Raw genomic sequence first — 16953 nt, 5'->3', positions numbered from 1 at the left:
TTGGGGGGTAAATTGAGCCATTGATTCAACTTACCCCAACATTACTGGCACATTTGACCCCACAACCTCCATTTTGACAAAACTGTTTCATACAGTGGCTCAGATCTACAGGTATGCTAAGTTTATGGCCTTGTTTTGTAGCTTACACTGACTTAAATTAACATGTGATAATGTCCAAAACCTTTCTATTTTAATTAAGATACAAGACTGGTAACTTTAGTAACATGATGAATCCCCCCCCCCCACATTATAGGGTTAAGGGGTGGAGTTGATTTTTGTTGCTTTTGTTTGTTCATGTTTAAAAAGAAAAAAAAAGTACCTTTGCTTTGGCAATACTGCATTTTGTTATGTCACTCCAATAAAGCTATTTGAATTGAATTGCGAGACACAGAGAGAGAGAGAGACGGGGGAGAGAGATAGACAGTAGTTGGCAGTTACACGTTTCGTTTGGCAGCAAGTGCATTTGCGTGCACTTCCACACCCAGGAAATGTATTAACAAATACACAGTGTGTTGTTATTCTGGTTGGGCATGTAATTGGAGGGTGTAGGCTCATACTGTACATTGAATTGATGAATTCTGTAGTGGTATTGTGTTCGAGTGGGTTGAACAAATCAATATTGAAGTCCCCACAAACAAAAAGCATTTTATTATTATTTATGTTCTCATACATCCCAGACAGCTTATCCCTGAATGTATCAATACATGATCCTTAACTTCTGTATACACAACTTATTAGTATGTTTTTGATTTCTCTATTTCCATTTCCACCGTGGTACATTCCATGACTTGTGACATGCTTTTAATAGATTTACTTTTATACTTTTTGTTGATGTATAAGGCAACTCCTCCACCCTTTTTAAAATTTCTATTTGTAAAATACATCTCATATCAAAGAAAACATTTGTTGCTGTAGGTGGTCGATAAACTGCAGATACAACAAATGACATTACAGGGGATAGTGTAATGTTGACCCCAGCACACTCCAGGGTGTTTTCATCAATATCAGTTTGTACATAAATCAAAACCCCACCCTTCCATTTACTTCTGTCTCGCTTGTGCACCTTATAACCTGGGACTTTAAAAAGCTAAAGGCGTTGTAGGGGTTAACCAAGTTTCCATAAAACACGAAAGGGGAGGAGACTAGGAGTAGATTATAATCTGGAGATGAGATGAAAATTAATCTATTCAACAGCGAGACATCCAACAGTGACAAGACTTCACAAGATCAACTGCCTGTAAAGGACAAATATGGCCAGCAGTAAGTACAATTATAACTCTACTACTCATGGAAAGACCTGGCATAATTTTCTTCAAATATCAGTCGGCAGAGAAACAACACATCTTTTGTTTACACAAGTAAAATGCTGGCATGGTTTGGGTCCACTGGTCCCCTTAGAGGGATGGGTCACTGCTATACAATACAAAGTTGTTCTGAGTCATCACCTTTATCCTATGATGAAACATTTCTTTCCTGATGGGAGTGGTCTCTTCTAGGATGACAGTACCCCCATCCATAGGGCATGAGGGGTCACTGAATGGTTTGATGAGTATTAAATGATGTGAATCATATGCTATGACCATCACAGTCACCAGATCTCAACCCAGCTGAACACCTATGAGAGATTTTAGACCAACGTGTTCGACAGTTCTCTCCAAACAATCATCAAAACACCAAATGAGGGAATGTTCATCCCTCCAGTAGAGTTCAGAGACTGTAGAATCAATGCCAAAGTGTATTGATGCTGTTCTGGTGGCACATGGTGGTTGGCTTCTTTTCCTTTAATTTGCCACCCATCTGTATGTACAGCATGTGTGTGTGTGACTTAAACTTAACATTAGTCAACAATTCACTCAGTCAACAAGGTATTCACTCATCAACATTGTAGCACTTGTAACAGGGATCAAACATGAACAGCGTCTCTAGTCTCTAGAATATCAGAAAATAATTTTTTGGGGGTAAATTGAGCCATTGATTCAACTTACCCCAACATTACTGGCACATTTGACCCCACAACCTCCATTTTGACAAAACTGTTTCATACAGTGGCTCAGATCTACAGGTATGCTAAGTTTATGGCCTTGTTTTGTAGCTTACACTGACTTAAATTAACATGTGATAATGTCCAAAACCTTTCTATTTTAATTAAGATACAAGACTGGTAACTTTAGTAACATGATGAATCCCCCCCCCCCCACATTATAGGGTTAAGGGGTGGAGTTGATTTTTGTTGCTTTTGTTTGTTCATGTTTAAAAAGAAAAAAAAAGTACCTTTGCTTTGGCAATACTGCATTTTGTTATGTCACTCCAATAAAGCTATTTGAATTGAATTGCGAGACACAGAGAGAGAGAGAGACGGGGGAGAGAGATAGACAGTAGTTGGCAGTTACACGTTTCGTTTGGCAGCAAGTGCATTTGCGTGCACTTCCACACCCAGGAAATGTATTAGGTAATTAAGATACAAGACTGGTAACTTTAGTAACTACACGCTACAATTTTTGTTAAGATTAAATGTTGTTAAACCTGTTTTGCACAGTTGCTTGTGCTAAACATTGAAATGCACTTTCTATTGTGGCAAAAAGTATTGTATCATAAAACCTCTCCCATGGATGGTCTATTATTTCTGTGTTGTATGTGTTGGGCTGCTCTGGGTCAAACTTCAGGGGCTCAGGGCCTCATTTAAAGCTGTTGCGTATGCGCAATACGGGGCTTGAATGATACACACGTCACTTCCCATGAAAAAGTTGGGATGTATGAAAAAACAAACTTGACAGGAAAAAGAGGCCAGATGAATAATACTCTGTGTAGATTCATGACAAAAACTGTGTGTATGCACAAAGCCAGAAATGTGCATACACATGGTTCTGTGTCATAAATCTCAGTTGTTGTGGAAGAATGGCTGTGCATCTCTTTATAGCATCCATATCATTAATTCATTGCCTCTGTGCACCGCCTGTTGGCACCTACGTCGGACTCAAACTTAGTTTTATAGCACTTACTCGTGTTGTTCTCTCCTGACTAGATCCCTGCTTGTGTTGTATCAGCTCTCAGATGTATGTCACTTTGGATAAAAGCGTCTGCTAAATGAAACTGTAAATTGTAAATTGTAATTCATCACATGGACCTGTAAACCATTATCAGCAGTGATATCCCAGAAATTTAATCAATGATTAGTTTGTAGCTCTCATATCTAAACAGACTTTACAAGCTGTGTTGCAGCTAAGGATAAAAAAAGAATATTAACAGCAAAATGAAAAGTCAATTACTGTGTACTTTAAAAGAATGTTAAAATGAATCACACAATCTGTGCAGTTGGTTGTCAACCAAAACAATGTTTTATTAAAAGATCTCTCACCTTATATTTCATCTCCACCTCAACACATCACCCTGACATTGCTTGAGTTTTTGAGTTTTTAAGCATCCCTAGCCCCTCCCACAGCAGCTTTTGATGAAAACTCAAAAGCTTCACTATTTAGCATCACCAATGTCTTCCAACTTGGCTAACCAAATTTTAGGTGGATCTGGTTAATCTGCAAGGAGCAGTTAGTAAAAGTATGGGGCATATAACTTCCCTTTGCCAGTAGGTGGCGCTACTACTTTGATTCAAAATGGGCCTGTATGTGTCTTCAGACCAGGACTCTTATCAAATGTGAAAATTGGAAAAGATTTGGCGATGTGGAGTGGAGTTACAACAGTTTGTTTTGAAATGGCAAAAACATCGAAATTCACCGAGTCGCAATGGCACTGGCGTTCAATGAAAACTCACAATCTTCACAGTGTACCATCATCAAGGTCTAAAGGCTTTTCTGACCAAATTTGACGTGGATCACTTCAACCTGCTGAGCAGAGGTTGTAAAAGCACAACACTTGGAACTTCCTGTTGTCAGTAGGTGGCGCTATGACTATGACTCAATTGACACATAGAATGCATACCAAGTCTCTTAAATTGCATCCATGTTTCCCTCACTTGCGTCTTTTCCTTGCGTCTTAGTCCCTCCCACCGTGGATGCAAGGAGAGACGCAAGGAAACCAAGCGAGGAGAGAGGAAACGAGGAAATTTGTTTTAAGAGACATGAGACGTGCTTTCCTCTGAAGCATCATGTGAAGCGACGTCCGTTCCTGATGACGGCGACAGCTGATCACAGCTGGATCAGCTGTCAGTCGGCTTTAACAGCTGTAGAAACCATTTCTACTCGCAGAATGCGTTTATACTATTTATTGATCATTTTCATCTGTATTTTTTGATAACCTTGATAGTGAATTCATCATTCAATAACCCAGAATATAATCAGGGTGTCCTCTGAACACTGGAAAATATGTATTTGGCTAAATGTTTCAGGGCAAATGGAAATGATGTAACTCATATCAAACCCCACACTCAGGAATTTTCAGCCTCTCATGTGACTGAATGGAAATGATGATAAATGATGTAAAATATAAATGTGTTTAACTGTTATTATGGATAAAGTTAAAGTCAGGAAGAGTCTGTCTGTCAGCAAGAAACAGTTTAATGGAGGAAATAATATCATGAGAAAAAATCTTTCTAATAAATGAAGAAAGTTGTTTATGGTGCTTTTGTTGATCAGACCGACAATTAACAGATTTTTAACTATATGATGAATATATAAATAAACATAAAACTTGGGAATGATACACTTAAATTTAATCTGTAATCTGTCTCCACTTCGGTATGAAACTGCAGTGATGTATCAGATCAGTCTGATCAGCTGCAGCGTTCAGTTAATAACTGATATCCAATAAGGGGGCGTGTCGGCCGGTGAAAGACTTCCGAGAAGTCTGCTCTCATGTTTCCTTGCTCCTCGCTCCTCAGAGATTCCTCCTCGCTCCTCGCTCCTCCGAGCAAAATAAGACACTTGGGACGCTCGTCAAAATGGCGCATCAGGAACAACTTCTGGTTCAGGCAAGGAGCGAGGAGCGAGGAGCCATAAAATAGGAGACTTGAGACGTACCCATAGATGTGTTCAGGTGAGGACCCTCATCAACCACGAGAAATCTGGAACATTGGATTGGATTTCGAGTTACAACAACTTCCTCGTCAAATGAATTCAATGAAAACTTGATAACTTTTCATCACAAAAAGATGACACTGGCCCTGTTTACACCTGGCATTAACAAGTGGACAGCTCTAAGTACAGATGTGAACACACCCAAGACGCATTGAGATTCGATCACTCAGACCACATTTGGAGGTGGTCTGGGCCGCATGTGGCCACATTCATTTAGCAGTGTAAATGCAATGTGTCCTGGTCCACATTGAAGACCCACCTACTCAACTGATGTCCTTTATTTTCCTGCAAACTAGGCATATGCACTGCATTGCTGCCTCCTGTGTTCAACTTGTTTGATAACAGGATAAAGAAATGCATTATTTTGTTCGTCCGTTTTTCATGTGAATTAAAAGACGTACGGTTATTAGTTTTGCTGCGCTGCTTGACCTAATGGAGCTTAGCTGCTTTACTCCAAACACTTTCACTGTATGAACCTGGACTGTGTGTGTAACAGTTGACCTATTGGATGTGTAGAAGAACACAGAACATTAATTAGATTAGATTGAAGTAGGTCAGGTTAAATCTCTAGGAGGAGTTTGTTAAAATACAACGCCTGGAAATGGCAAAAAATGCGCAAAAATCGTCAATTGAATTCAAATTGGCCGACTTCCTTTTGGATTTAGGGGCTGGCTCCAAGGGGATTTTTTTGTGCGTCTGGCCATGATACATGTCCCTACCAAATTAGGTTCATGTATATCAATTTTGAAGGAGGGGCTTCAGATTTGAAATTTTCTAGGGGACGCCCTCAAGCCATTTTGCCACACCCATGTCCAAGACCCATAAAATATTACATTTTTCAGGACTTCTGACATATGTGCAAAGTTTAGTAAGTTTTCAAGCACGTTTAGCCCCTCAAAAAAGCATTTCTTTTAGAAGAACAATAATAATAGAGAACAAGAATAATTCCTTCAATTACAAGAGGGCCTTCGCACCATTCGGTACTCTGGCCCTAATTAGAGTGGTTGAGGTACAAAGGAATCAGTATATTCAGGGTTAATTGGGGAAAGGCAAACCAGACTTCCAGAATCCTGCTACTTGTCACATCCTGGCATCATCTTGGCATTTCAGCAGCACTGTGCTACTTCACAGCTGACCATGATTGAGTGTGAGTACAGTCTGACCCTCTCCTCTGCACTCTAAACCCAATCACCAGAACAAAATGTTGGCATTGTACGAACTGCAAACCACAGATACATTGAATGTCTACATGTCAATATTGGCAATTATCAGTTGAATAATGTTTAAATAAAAATGTTTTGTTGAAATGTTATGCTATGCTATGTATTACACACGTTGAAATGTAGATATTCAACGTTTCTGTGGTTTGCAGGAACATACAATGCAAACGTTTTATTCTGGGGGTTGGGAATGTGTTCAATAATAAATAAAAATAAGAAATTACAAATGTAATTGTAAAAGATTTGTGTTGTCTCGTATCTTTTAAAATTGGAAGGTGCTTGTAAGGTTTAGATGGTGGTGAACCCTTACAACTAGGATGAAGGCCAGTAGGATTGAGGTGTAAGCGTAATGGAGAAAAAAACAGCATCAGTCACACAAGGATTGGTTTCAGAGTTTTTTTTACTTGTGACCATAGGCAATTTAAAAAGAAGTCCAATAGCTCTTACATATATGTAGCAGAATGGTGGACAAAAAGCAGTCTGGCTGGTGCAGCAGGTGGCAGTGGATGGCAGAAGCAGCAGAACCCCCCCCCCGACACACTACCCTGCTTCCCCCACCTGAATAAATATTACAATTTAACCTTTCTGATATTTACATACACAAGATACACACAGCTCTTTGCCTAACACAGATTAAATAAAATGCATAAAAAACTGAAGAAATACCGAAAGAAAAGCCAAACTTAACAAAAACCCCTCTACCCACTCCCCTCTCTCTCCTGGCCACTTGGTACAGCCTAACAAGGTAATTGACACCTGCTGGAGTCCTGTGGCTGCATTCCTATGTGTGCACTCCATGAAAACACGCCCCCCGGAAGTAGACCTCAAAGAGAGAGAGATTAGTAGGGGTTCCCAAAATAAAGCACAACGAGAAAAAAAAAGAACTTCTGTATTAGTCAATGTGCATGTGTGTTGTTGTTTTTCACCTTAGTGAGGGGGATGCTTTCCAGCTCCCTCACAGTGCTTATGGAATAGTTATAGCTCACTAGCACAATCACATGTAATACTGCTGGCCTGAATGTTTATGATAAAGTGGATCTATATTTAATGTTTGATATTAAGTGAAATGAAATGTGTGTGAGAGGAATCATTATACATTCTGGAATTACTTCACCACGCCATTTGGGTCACCATCTTCCCCTCCAAAATGTTTGTATAGTTCATACAGTTTCCTTACTGGTGTGCACATTCTCTCGTCAAGTTTGTTTTTATAAATCCCAACTTGTTTCGTGGGAAGTGACATATGCCTCTTTCAAGCACCATTTTGTGCGTACGCACACAGGCTCGGACTGGCAATCAGGAGTACCAGGACTTTTCCCAGTGGCCTGGCCTGCTAAATGGCTGGCAGACCGCAGATTTTTTTTTTTTTTTGATCCTGAACGCAACACTGCCCTGCGCACCATGACAGCCAGGTGCTGGTCCTTTTTCCCAGGATGGCAAAGTTATGACCCGCCCTACTCTGCCTCTGATTGGCTAGGTTAGGTTAGTTGGGTTGGTTAGGTTTAGGCAGACCAGGTTAGAATATCAGGGTAAGCCAATCAGAGGGGCCGGTCGTGACTTCGCTGAAAAAATATCGCTGTAGTTGGCAGGTACACATTTCATTTGGCATCAAGTGAATTTAGTGCCACTAACTGGCTTAGCAGCAATACGGACAGTGGAAAAAAGAGGAAGGGTGGAGCAGAGAGGGAAAGAGAGAAGAAAAGAAAGGTGCTTGCAGAGATGCCGCTAAATGTGGCAAAACTGACCAAATTTTTGCATGCATGGGACCGCAGCCGCCGGGTTAGTCAGTAAATAAATCATGGATATATAAAGGGGACTGGATACAGCATTGGAGACTGGGCCTCATTCATTCCTATGAAAGTTGCTCAGTGGCGCATGAAGCCAAAAAAGTGCAACTTCTTCTGCATTGCTTCTGCATTTGTTGGGCCCATAGAACAAGTGCACTAGTGACTTTCGCCGACCGAGTTGGCTACTTCCGGTTTAGCCCTCCGGCTACCTTGAATGGGGATAATACAATTGAATCGTGTGGCTCTTCTAGGCTTTTGAAATGTGATTGGACCAAATGGATCAAATTCTGATAGTGAAACAAGTCATTTCGCAGGGGTTGTGACGCTCAAAAAAAAATTAATTGCTGATTTACAGACATCTCTTTCACAATATAAGTTTATGGGAAAAAGTCTTTTTGGGCTCTATAGCATCATGTGACGTTGTAATTACAGGGTTTGGCCGCTATGTCAAATTTGCTTTACAGCCTGGTGCTGTTCCTGTATCCAGTTCTCTCATGGATGTATAATAAGAGCTGGATACGGTGCCCCCACTCAGCCTTGCAGCCAAATTTTCCCAGTGGCCACTTGCAGTATTACAGCGAAAAATCCCCCTGCGACCCAAAAAGCATTTTCCCCATACACAACCACTGTAAAAAAGACATTTGTAAAACTGTTGACAGGACGCCTCGAACTGCAAACAACGTCAATTATGACTCCATCTATTATGAATTTTTGATCCATGGAGGTTTTATATTTGTAAAACTTTCCTGGAGCCGAGAAAAGCGATTTAAAAATCTGTGACGTCATCACAATGTAAAGTCTATGGGCCGAGCGGGAACTCGCGGGCGGGGCCAGCAAGGGAAACACTACTGCACATATTCAGTGGGCTGCACAATGCAGAAGCAAACCCGGAAGCTAGAAACTTTTTTTGGCATATGCACCAGGCAAGCAATTCCTATAGGCTTGAATGGGCGCCATTTTTAGTGCGGTATCCAGCTCCTAATACATCCATTAGTTTTCTTTATACATCGATGAAATAAACGTGCTACCTAGCTAACATAGCTAATGTTACTGATGCGTCATCATCGTCCCCTGTCAATGTTAAAGCTGCCAAGAAACTGGACAATCAATAATAAAAGTGGTAGTTCCTAATTTTTTCAAAAAAAACTGAAAGCATAATTGGCATATCTAGTCTAGTTAATGTGGTCAATATTATTTGAAAATTCATGCGTTTTGGTGAAAATTTCAGTCAGTGACTTCATACTTTGAGCTCATAATTTTAAATTCTGTCACACTATTCAGGCTACTGTAATTTCTTACAGTATTATTATTTAATGTTTGTGTTGGTTAAAGGGCTATTTTAACCTTTGATGGGTAACTATTAGTGTATATCAGTAAACTGCGTAGGGTATTGTGCTCTTGCTCTGTTCTTTGAATAGGTGGAGAGAGTTGTTAACTGTATTATATTGGTACATTAAAAGATAAGGTGTGCTTTTTACTTTTTGAAGGAGGAGAGAGTAGCATTGGTGCCACAGTAGTACAGAAGCCCACTACTTCAGAGCAGCCTGCAGATACAAGGTTGAACACCCTACACCCACCACTGATGAACTGATGCCCACATCTCATTTTCTATTTTGTTAGTATATTAGTTGTTTATTTAGTTATGTTTTATTCAATAAATATTGGTTAAACGTTAGTTCTTGTGTCGTCTCCCTCCTTAATGATATGTACCTTTGGTTTAATTTCAAGTTCATACCAATACATTGTACTAATCAGTTGCTGGCTCATTAGTTTGTTATTCACATGCACTAGAATTCACCAGAATGCAGGAAATCAAGTCTTAACTAAAATTTTCCTAGAGCTGGACCCCCAGACCCCATGTTTAAAAAGGGGCCTGACTGGAGCTATATCTCGTGATATATTTCCTGCCCTGAATGATTTTCCCAGTCCAGCCCTGGCAACGGTTATAAATGAGGCTGCTGGGGTTTTTTTTTGTGTATACGCATCATTAATGCATCTGGCCCCAGGGCTGCTTTGTGTCACAATGTGTCCTTGGTTTAAAATGCTGTTGTTTCAGAGTTGTACTGCAAGGGGTACAATGGCAAAAAATCAAGTTTTAACTGGGAGGTAATAAGTTTGTGCTTCACAACATCAATAATGTTATTTGAAATCCTCCAACAGAGGCAGAGGAACCGGATCTCAGGATTGTGCTCGTTGGGAGAACTGGAGTTGGCAAGAGTGCAGCAGGAAACACCATCTTGGCGAGAAAAGAATTTAAATCTAAGCTTTCTCCTTCCTCAGTGACATCATGTTGTCAAAAGGAAACAGCAGAGGTTGATGGACAAACACTGGCTGTTGTTGATACTCCAGGTCTGTTTGACACCGATAAAACAAACGAGGAAGTGATGAAAGAGATCTTGAAATGTGTCTCAATGGCTGCTCCTGGTCCTCATGTGTTCCTGGTTGTGCTCCAGCTGAACAGATTCATAAAAGAAGAAGAAGACACAGTGAAACTCATTCAGGAGATGTTTGGAAAACAGGCAGCAGATTACACTATGGCCTTGTTTACCCAAGGAGACATGCTGAAGGAGGAAGGAGGCTCCCCAGATGAAATAATTGGTGAAAAGGCAGCTCTTCGTGAGTTCATCAAGCAGTGCTATGGAGGATACCATGTTTTTGATAACAAACACGAGGATCCCTCTCAGGTCACTGGGCTACTGATGAAGATCAAAGGAATGATTCAGAGAAATGGAGGAGGATACTACACCACTGAAATGTTCCAAGAGGCTCAGAAAGCCATAAATGAAAAAATTAAACAACTCCAAGAAGAAAATCCAAATATGACAAACAAAGACGCAAGAACAAATGCAGAGGAAGACAACTCATTTATTTCCTTGGTTAAGGCATTTGCTGCCGGAGGTGCTGCCGGAGGTGCTGCTGGAGCTGCTACTGGAGGAGGTATTGGGTGGTTCGGGGGTCCAGTGGGAGCTTTAGCAGGAGCTGGAATAGGAGTTGTAGCAGGAGCTACAGTGGGAGGTATAACTGCAGTGAGAAAGAAGGCATGCATTATTCAGTGAATTTCCAATATGAATCAGCCATGAGCTTTAAACCAATATTAAAATATAGATACAGGGAATCATTGTGGTAAGAATTATTTTTAGCTTTTTCATAGATTTTATCATCTCTACCAACAGTTTGTTTTCTGTTTACTTTAGAGCATCTTCACTATCACATATTTTCTGACAGACCAGCCAAAAAGATTTTGGTAACAGGGCCTCAAGTAATCAATTAATAAGCAGCAGCTAAGGAAAAAAGATGAGTTTTAAGTTTAGATTGAAAGGATTTAACAATGTCAGTCTTTTCTGATGTCAGCAGGGAGATTATTCCAGAGAAAGAGGCTCGATAGGTTGACTTCTTTTTAACTCTGGGGGCACACAGGAGCTCTGCATTTTGAGAGCAGAGAACTTGGGATGGAATATAAGGTTTACAGTAAGTAGATCACATAGGAATGAAGGAGCACAACCTTTTAGGATTTTATAAGTCATCAGAAGCACCTTAAAGTCTGATCTAACATGGATAGGAAGCCAGTGAAGGAAGGCTACAGTTGGTGTAATATGGCCAAATTTCATTACTTTAGTTGAGATTCTAGCTGCAGCAATTTGATCCATCTAAAGACTTTTAGTACAAGTGTGCAGCAAGCCTCAAAACAGAACATTACAGTAATCAATATTGATGAAACAAAGGGGTGTATTACCTTCAAGAAGCTCAGCACACTAAGCCTAACAGCTACATTTGCTACTAAAATGCCACATCATATACTGAATGTCTTTGGTTGTTGATTATCATTGGGCTTTAATGAATCCTAGTGAGCTTGACTCTTGCACAGTAGAGCTTCACTCATCTCCTGTAGTGTTGCCTCATGAGCGTGATTGTTCACAGTCTCGACAAAGGAGTTCCTCAATATATCTGCACCATGCAAACTTCATGTTTCAACTGTTCATGTTTCCTCCCTCTCTTTTTTTCTCCATCTGGTGTGTTTGCTGGAAAAAGCAGTACAGCTGAGCTCACCGGGTCCATGCGTCTTCCTCCTCACCCTCCAGCTCGGAAGATTGACTGAACAAGAACAGAAAGGCCTGAAGACACTGATGACGATGCTTTCCCCTGCAGTAGCTGATCACATCATGTTGCTGTTCACTTACGGAGACCGACTGGAAGATACCAACATAGAGCAGTTCATCAGAGGGGACAAGAACCTGCAGAAGATGCTCAAGAAATGCAGCGGCCAGTACCATGTGTTCAACAACAGAGAGATGGGAAACACTGATCAGGTCAAAGAGCTCTTTGACAAAATTGATTCCACCTTCAAGGGAGAATACTTCACTCTCCAGCCAACCAGCTATGTGAGATTTCAGAAGAAGTTAGTGAGGTGGATCTCAATGCCGGTGGGATATATCTGGAATTTCAGGTCTAGAGCTTTTAGGTGGATTTCCTTTTTGGTCGTTGTTTGTGGTGTTTTTTATACTGTCCGTTGGATCATGAGATGGGGAGAGAGAGATGATGAGATTGAGTCAATGCTGTAGAAAGAAAGAGGAGAAGAGAGAGATAAAGAAGGAAACAGGGAGATGGACAAAGAGAGGGACAGGGAGGAGAAAGAGATACTTGTACTGAAAGATCTAAATCCATAACAAGTCAAATCAAACTTATCAACAAACACAACTTCAAAAATGGAAAAAGTACCAACACGTTGCCTTGACCAGAACACAGACTGGCTCCATAATCAGTACTGGTTCAGTGAAAAATGATGATAAAAAATTGTATATGATAAAAAAATGCCCAGCTGTAGCATCATTGGTTGACATTGTAGACTGATCCCTCACCACAGGAAATTAATTAGAGCATCTGACTTTGGAGGGGGCAGGCCAAAAATACATTTGAAAATATTTTCCTACAATGTCCTATTGTATGCGTCATGTGTCATTTATCAATCGTTTTATTGAGCCTGCCACACCTAACCTAAACCAGCTGTAAACTGTTGTGGCAAAAATACCTTTCTCTGTGGTGAGGAACAATAAATTACAGACTCATTAATTACACTGAGCTTGATCTCAGATTTAAGGAATTTATTACAGAGTATCAAGTCAAATTAATATGAACAACCAACAGCAATCAGCAAACAGAGACAGAGTCTCGCTATTTGGCTGAATAGGGTGCAGTCTCTTTTAACCAAGGTGGCATCAAGAGACTGAACACAGGGTAACTGAAATGACTGTCCTCAAATTCAAACAGAACATGCAGATGGTCATGTACTTTGACGTCTGTCCTGATTTCACCCCTGTAGTTCATTCCGTCTACTGTCTAGACACAGGGGCGTCAGTTTGTTTAAGACCAGTCATTTGAGTTCAATGCTATTTACTTGTACAGTTCATTCAAACATACTTTGTCCTTACAGAGAGTTCATCATTCTTATAATTTATACACACCAAATCAGAATAAGATTAAGAAATAAGATTTCCTCTACATAAACATGAACACACAGTCAGACTGAGTTGTCCCTCCTTTCTCCTCCTCTGTGTAAACAACTTCCACATCTTCTTGTCTTACTTACAAACATGAACACACATCTGTCCTGCACCTTAGCTTGTTGAATGAGTCACCAAAAAAACATTCGCCAGGGAAAAGTGCACCGTTTATGTAAATTAGCAGGTCTGATAGCTGATTAGTTGCTTTAAATGATCACCTATTAGACATGTATGGGATTGATTCCTGACTATATTTCTTACTTAAAACCCCATTCGAGAGTCCTGAGATCCTCTGATGGTCTCTATGAGTATTTCACAAGTCAAGGCTCTAAACCAGAGAAGAGCTGTACAGTCAGAGCAACTCAACTGTAAAACGACCTGCCAGAGATCAGACAAGCCAACTCTTCATCTTCACTTAAATCTCTTCTAAAAACACATTTTAGAATAGCGTTTTCTTAAATTGTTTTATTCTTTGCTTTTACTCCATTTGGTCTTTTTTTAATTTCATTTGTTAAATTGCTCCTTATTTTAATCTTGTTATTATGTCTTTTGTGAAGCTCTGTGTAACTGGCTATATGAATAAAGTTATCATTCTTATCATTGCTACCCTTGATGTGTTTCTTGTCATTCAAGAATCAAAATGTATCAAAATGTCATCTGTTTGATAAAGTTATAGAAATAATCAACCTCCTTAATACCACATGTTGAAAAGAAACCAAGTATATCTATCTGACAGCTTGTTGCTGGTTATTTTACAGATTAAGATTTTACACACAAAATTTAATGATGATCAACAAATAAAACATGATGAGTTATTATAGATTAAACTATCCAGCAATATATATATATCAGTTAACATGAGCTCCACCTTGAGCAAACGTTAACTAGACAAATTTAAGGAAAAACTTGTACAGGTCTGAAAGCTTGACCCCTACAGTGAGAGGATCTGGTGGCTCTGTTATGCTGTGGGGGCATTTTGATGGCATGGTTTGGGTCCATTTGTCCCCTTAGAAGGAAGGGTCACTGCAAATCAATACAAAGTTGTTTTGAGTGATCACCTTTATTCTATAATGAAACATTTTTATCCTGATGGGAGTGGTCTCTTCCAGGATGACAATGCCTCATTTCACAGGACACGAGGGGTCACTGAATGGTTTGATGAGTATGAAAAAGCTCTGTAGTACATGTTTCTGTGTGATTACATCTGTAAAAAAACTTTTATTAGATTGCATTTAATATTATTGTTGATATTGACATATTAGTGTATATTATGAATCAATCATCTCTCAATGTTTATAATTTTCTGTACTGCTTTGGCAATATAGGTTTCTGATCTGTCATGCCAATAAAGCTTATTTGAACTTGAATTTGAAAAGGATCTTTGCAATGGTCTTCACAATCATCAGATCTCAACCCAAATCAACACTTATGGGAGATTTAGACATGTTAGACAACGCTCTCCACCACCATCATCAAAAGACCAAATGAGGGAATATCTTTTGGAAGAATGGTGTTCATCTCTCCAGAAGAGTTCAGAGACTTGTAGAATCAATGCCAAGTCTGAGGAACACCATTCATAGCAAAGCATAAATAATTCAGGATGTTGCTGTCTTATGTAAACCTTATTAATGGAATAATAACTTTCACAAAGTCACAAAAGCCACCAGTACACCTATTAGAAGTGTAATTGGCAATTTCCAAATTTATGGCAAACATAAAAAGCAACTCTATCTCTGAAAAAATATACGACTAAACTTGAATTATACTATAGGCCAACTTTCAACAACAATTTAAACTTCAATTTTTTTTTTTTACAAACAACTATTGGTAAACATTTATTCCCTAGTATCCATAAAGATCAATGTTTCTCAAAATTGACGTATTGGTCCTATCAACTACTTGACTGTGATGGGAAAAATAGCCCTGAAACAGTGAAGATTATTGTTCTCGACATTTAGCAAATGACCCACCACTATTTCAACCATTTACTTTCTTTCTTTCTTTCTGTCTGTCTGTCTGTCTGTCTGTCTGTCTGTCTGTCTGTCTGTCTGTCTGTCTTTCTTTCTTTCTTTCTTTCTTTCTTTCTTTCTTTCTTTCTTCCTTTCTTTCTTTCTTTCTTTCAATGTATTGCGCAAGGAGAGGCTGCAATATAGATTTGGGCTGAGAAAAAATTAAAAGACCTTTCTCTTCAGCAAAAAGAAGTGAGGGTCGCCTTCATTAGGGATTGTAATTTTCGTACAGTCCCTAACACTTCTGTCAATATCAGATCTTTCAACCTGTGGATCTTTTTCATGCAGAAGTTTCATGTAGCCTCACAGAATCTGACGGGTTTCCAAATCTGTGACCCAATTACTGTTGTGGCATTTGGTAACAGCAATTAAAATATAAGATGTGATAACGTATGATGAAACGTTTGCAGTGGCAGCACAGCTGAAATTGGGTTAAGTTACCCTTATGAGTTAGAGAATTTGATGTAAATCACTTAGCAGCTCTGGTTGCTTGGCAACAGAATGTAGCATATTTCTTTAACTTCCTAAAAAACTCTGACCTCCTCAACTGACAGTGAATTTGTGTTGTGAATGCTCATTAAAACTCGACATTCATTGCTTACATTTCAGTTAATATCTTTCCCTAAAATGTATTACAATGAAAAACTGTTTTGAGTGAAGTTATCTCGTTGAAATCTGTCTTAATATCATTTGAATATTATTCATTTTCCATTCAGATGTAATTCTAACTTCAGTCACATCTTTTATAAAAGTTTCCTATGTACACAGGATGTAAAGTCAGCATTATTGGCTAATATTTGTCCAACTGAGGTAACATTAACCTAACTGTTAGCTAATGCTAAGTATCACTTACCCAACAGCAGCCAGCTTTGAAACCAGAAATATATGATAAAAAATAAGGTAAAACCTTAGCTTACAGCACGCAAAGTATAACATAAATACTCCATAGTTATGGTGTAATTTTTTGTACTAATGGTGTAGTAGTACAGTACGTACCAATACATGTATGTAGGTACAGGGGAACAAGTTATGGAATAAAGGAATAACAATTTGGGAACTTACAACTTACTGCCTATTCTGTTATTACAGCGTATGTACAAACTACTGAGCAATAATTTGGAAGTTTGGGAAGAATTTAGAGAGAATTTATACTGTAGTCATTTTTTAACTATGTGGTACCTATTCTTTTATCACAGGGTACAGTATGACCATCAAACTGAGCAAAAATGTGTGAGTGATGACTTCTGCAGCACTTAATAAATCTGATATGATTTGTTTCAAAATGACCTTACTATCAAAATGTTACCAACAAACAGGCAAACTACAAAGTAGTAGTAGTAGCTCCTAGTAGTAGCTCCACCTCAGCTTCAACTTTTACGTCACCCAAAGACATTCAATTTTCACTTCTACGT

General features: G+C 39.2%; 1 protein-coding gene across 1 annotated transcript; it reads left to right on the top strand.

The window, feature by feature from the left end:
* The first annotated feature begins 527 nt into the window (after positions 1–527).
* On the top strand, positions 528–11236 carry LOC122976222 (GTPase IMAP family member 9-like). Its single transcript, XM_044344572.1, has 2 exons — positions 528–1260; positions 10195–11236. Exons 1-2 carry the CDS (start codon positions 1251–1253, stop codon positions 11088–11090), a joined length of 906 nt encoding a protein of 301 aa, XP_044200507.1. The 5' UTR covers positions 528–1250; the 3' UTR covers positions 11091–11236.
* Positions 11237–16953: the final 5717 nt, after the last annotated feature.

The sequence above is a fragment of the Thunnus albacares genome, chromosome 3, assembly GCF_914725855.1.
Source record: "Thunnus albacares chromosome 3, fThuAlb1.1, whole genome shotgun sequence".
Taxonomy (NCBI): domain Eukaryota; kingdom Metazoa; phylum Chordata; class Actinopteri; order Scombriformes; family Scombridae; genus Thunnus; species Thunnus albacares.
This window is presented reverse-complemented; position numbering and strand designations above follow the sequence as displayed.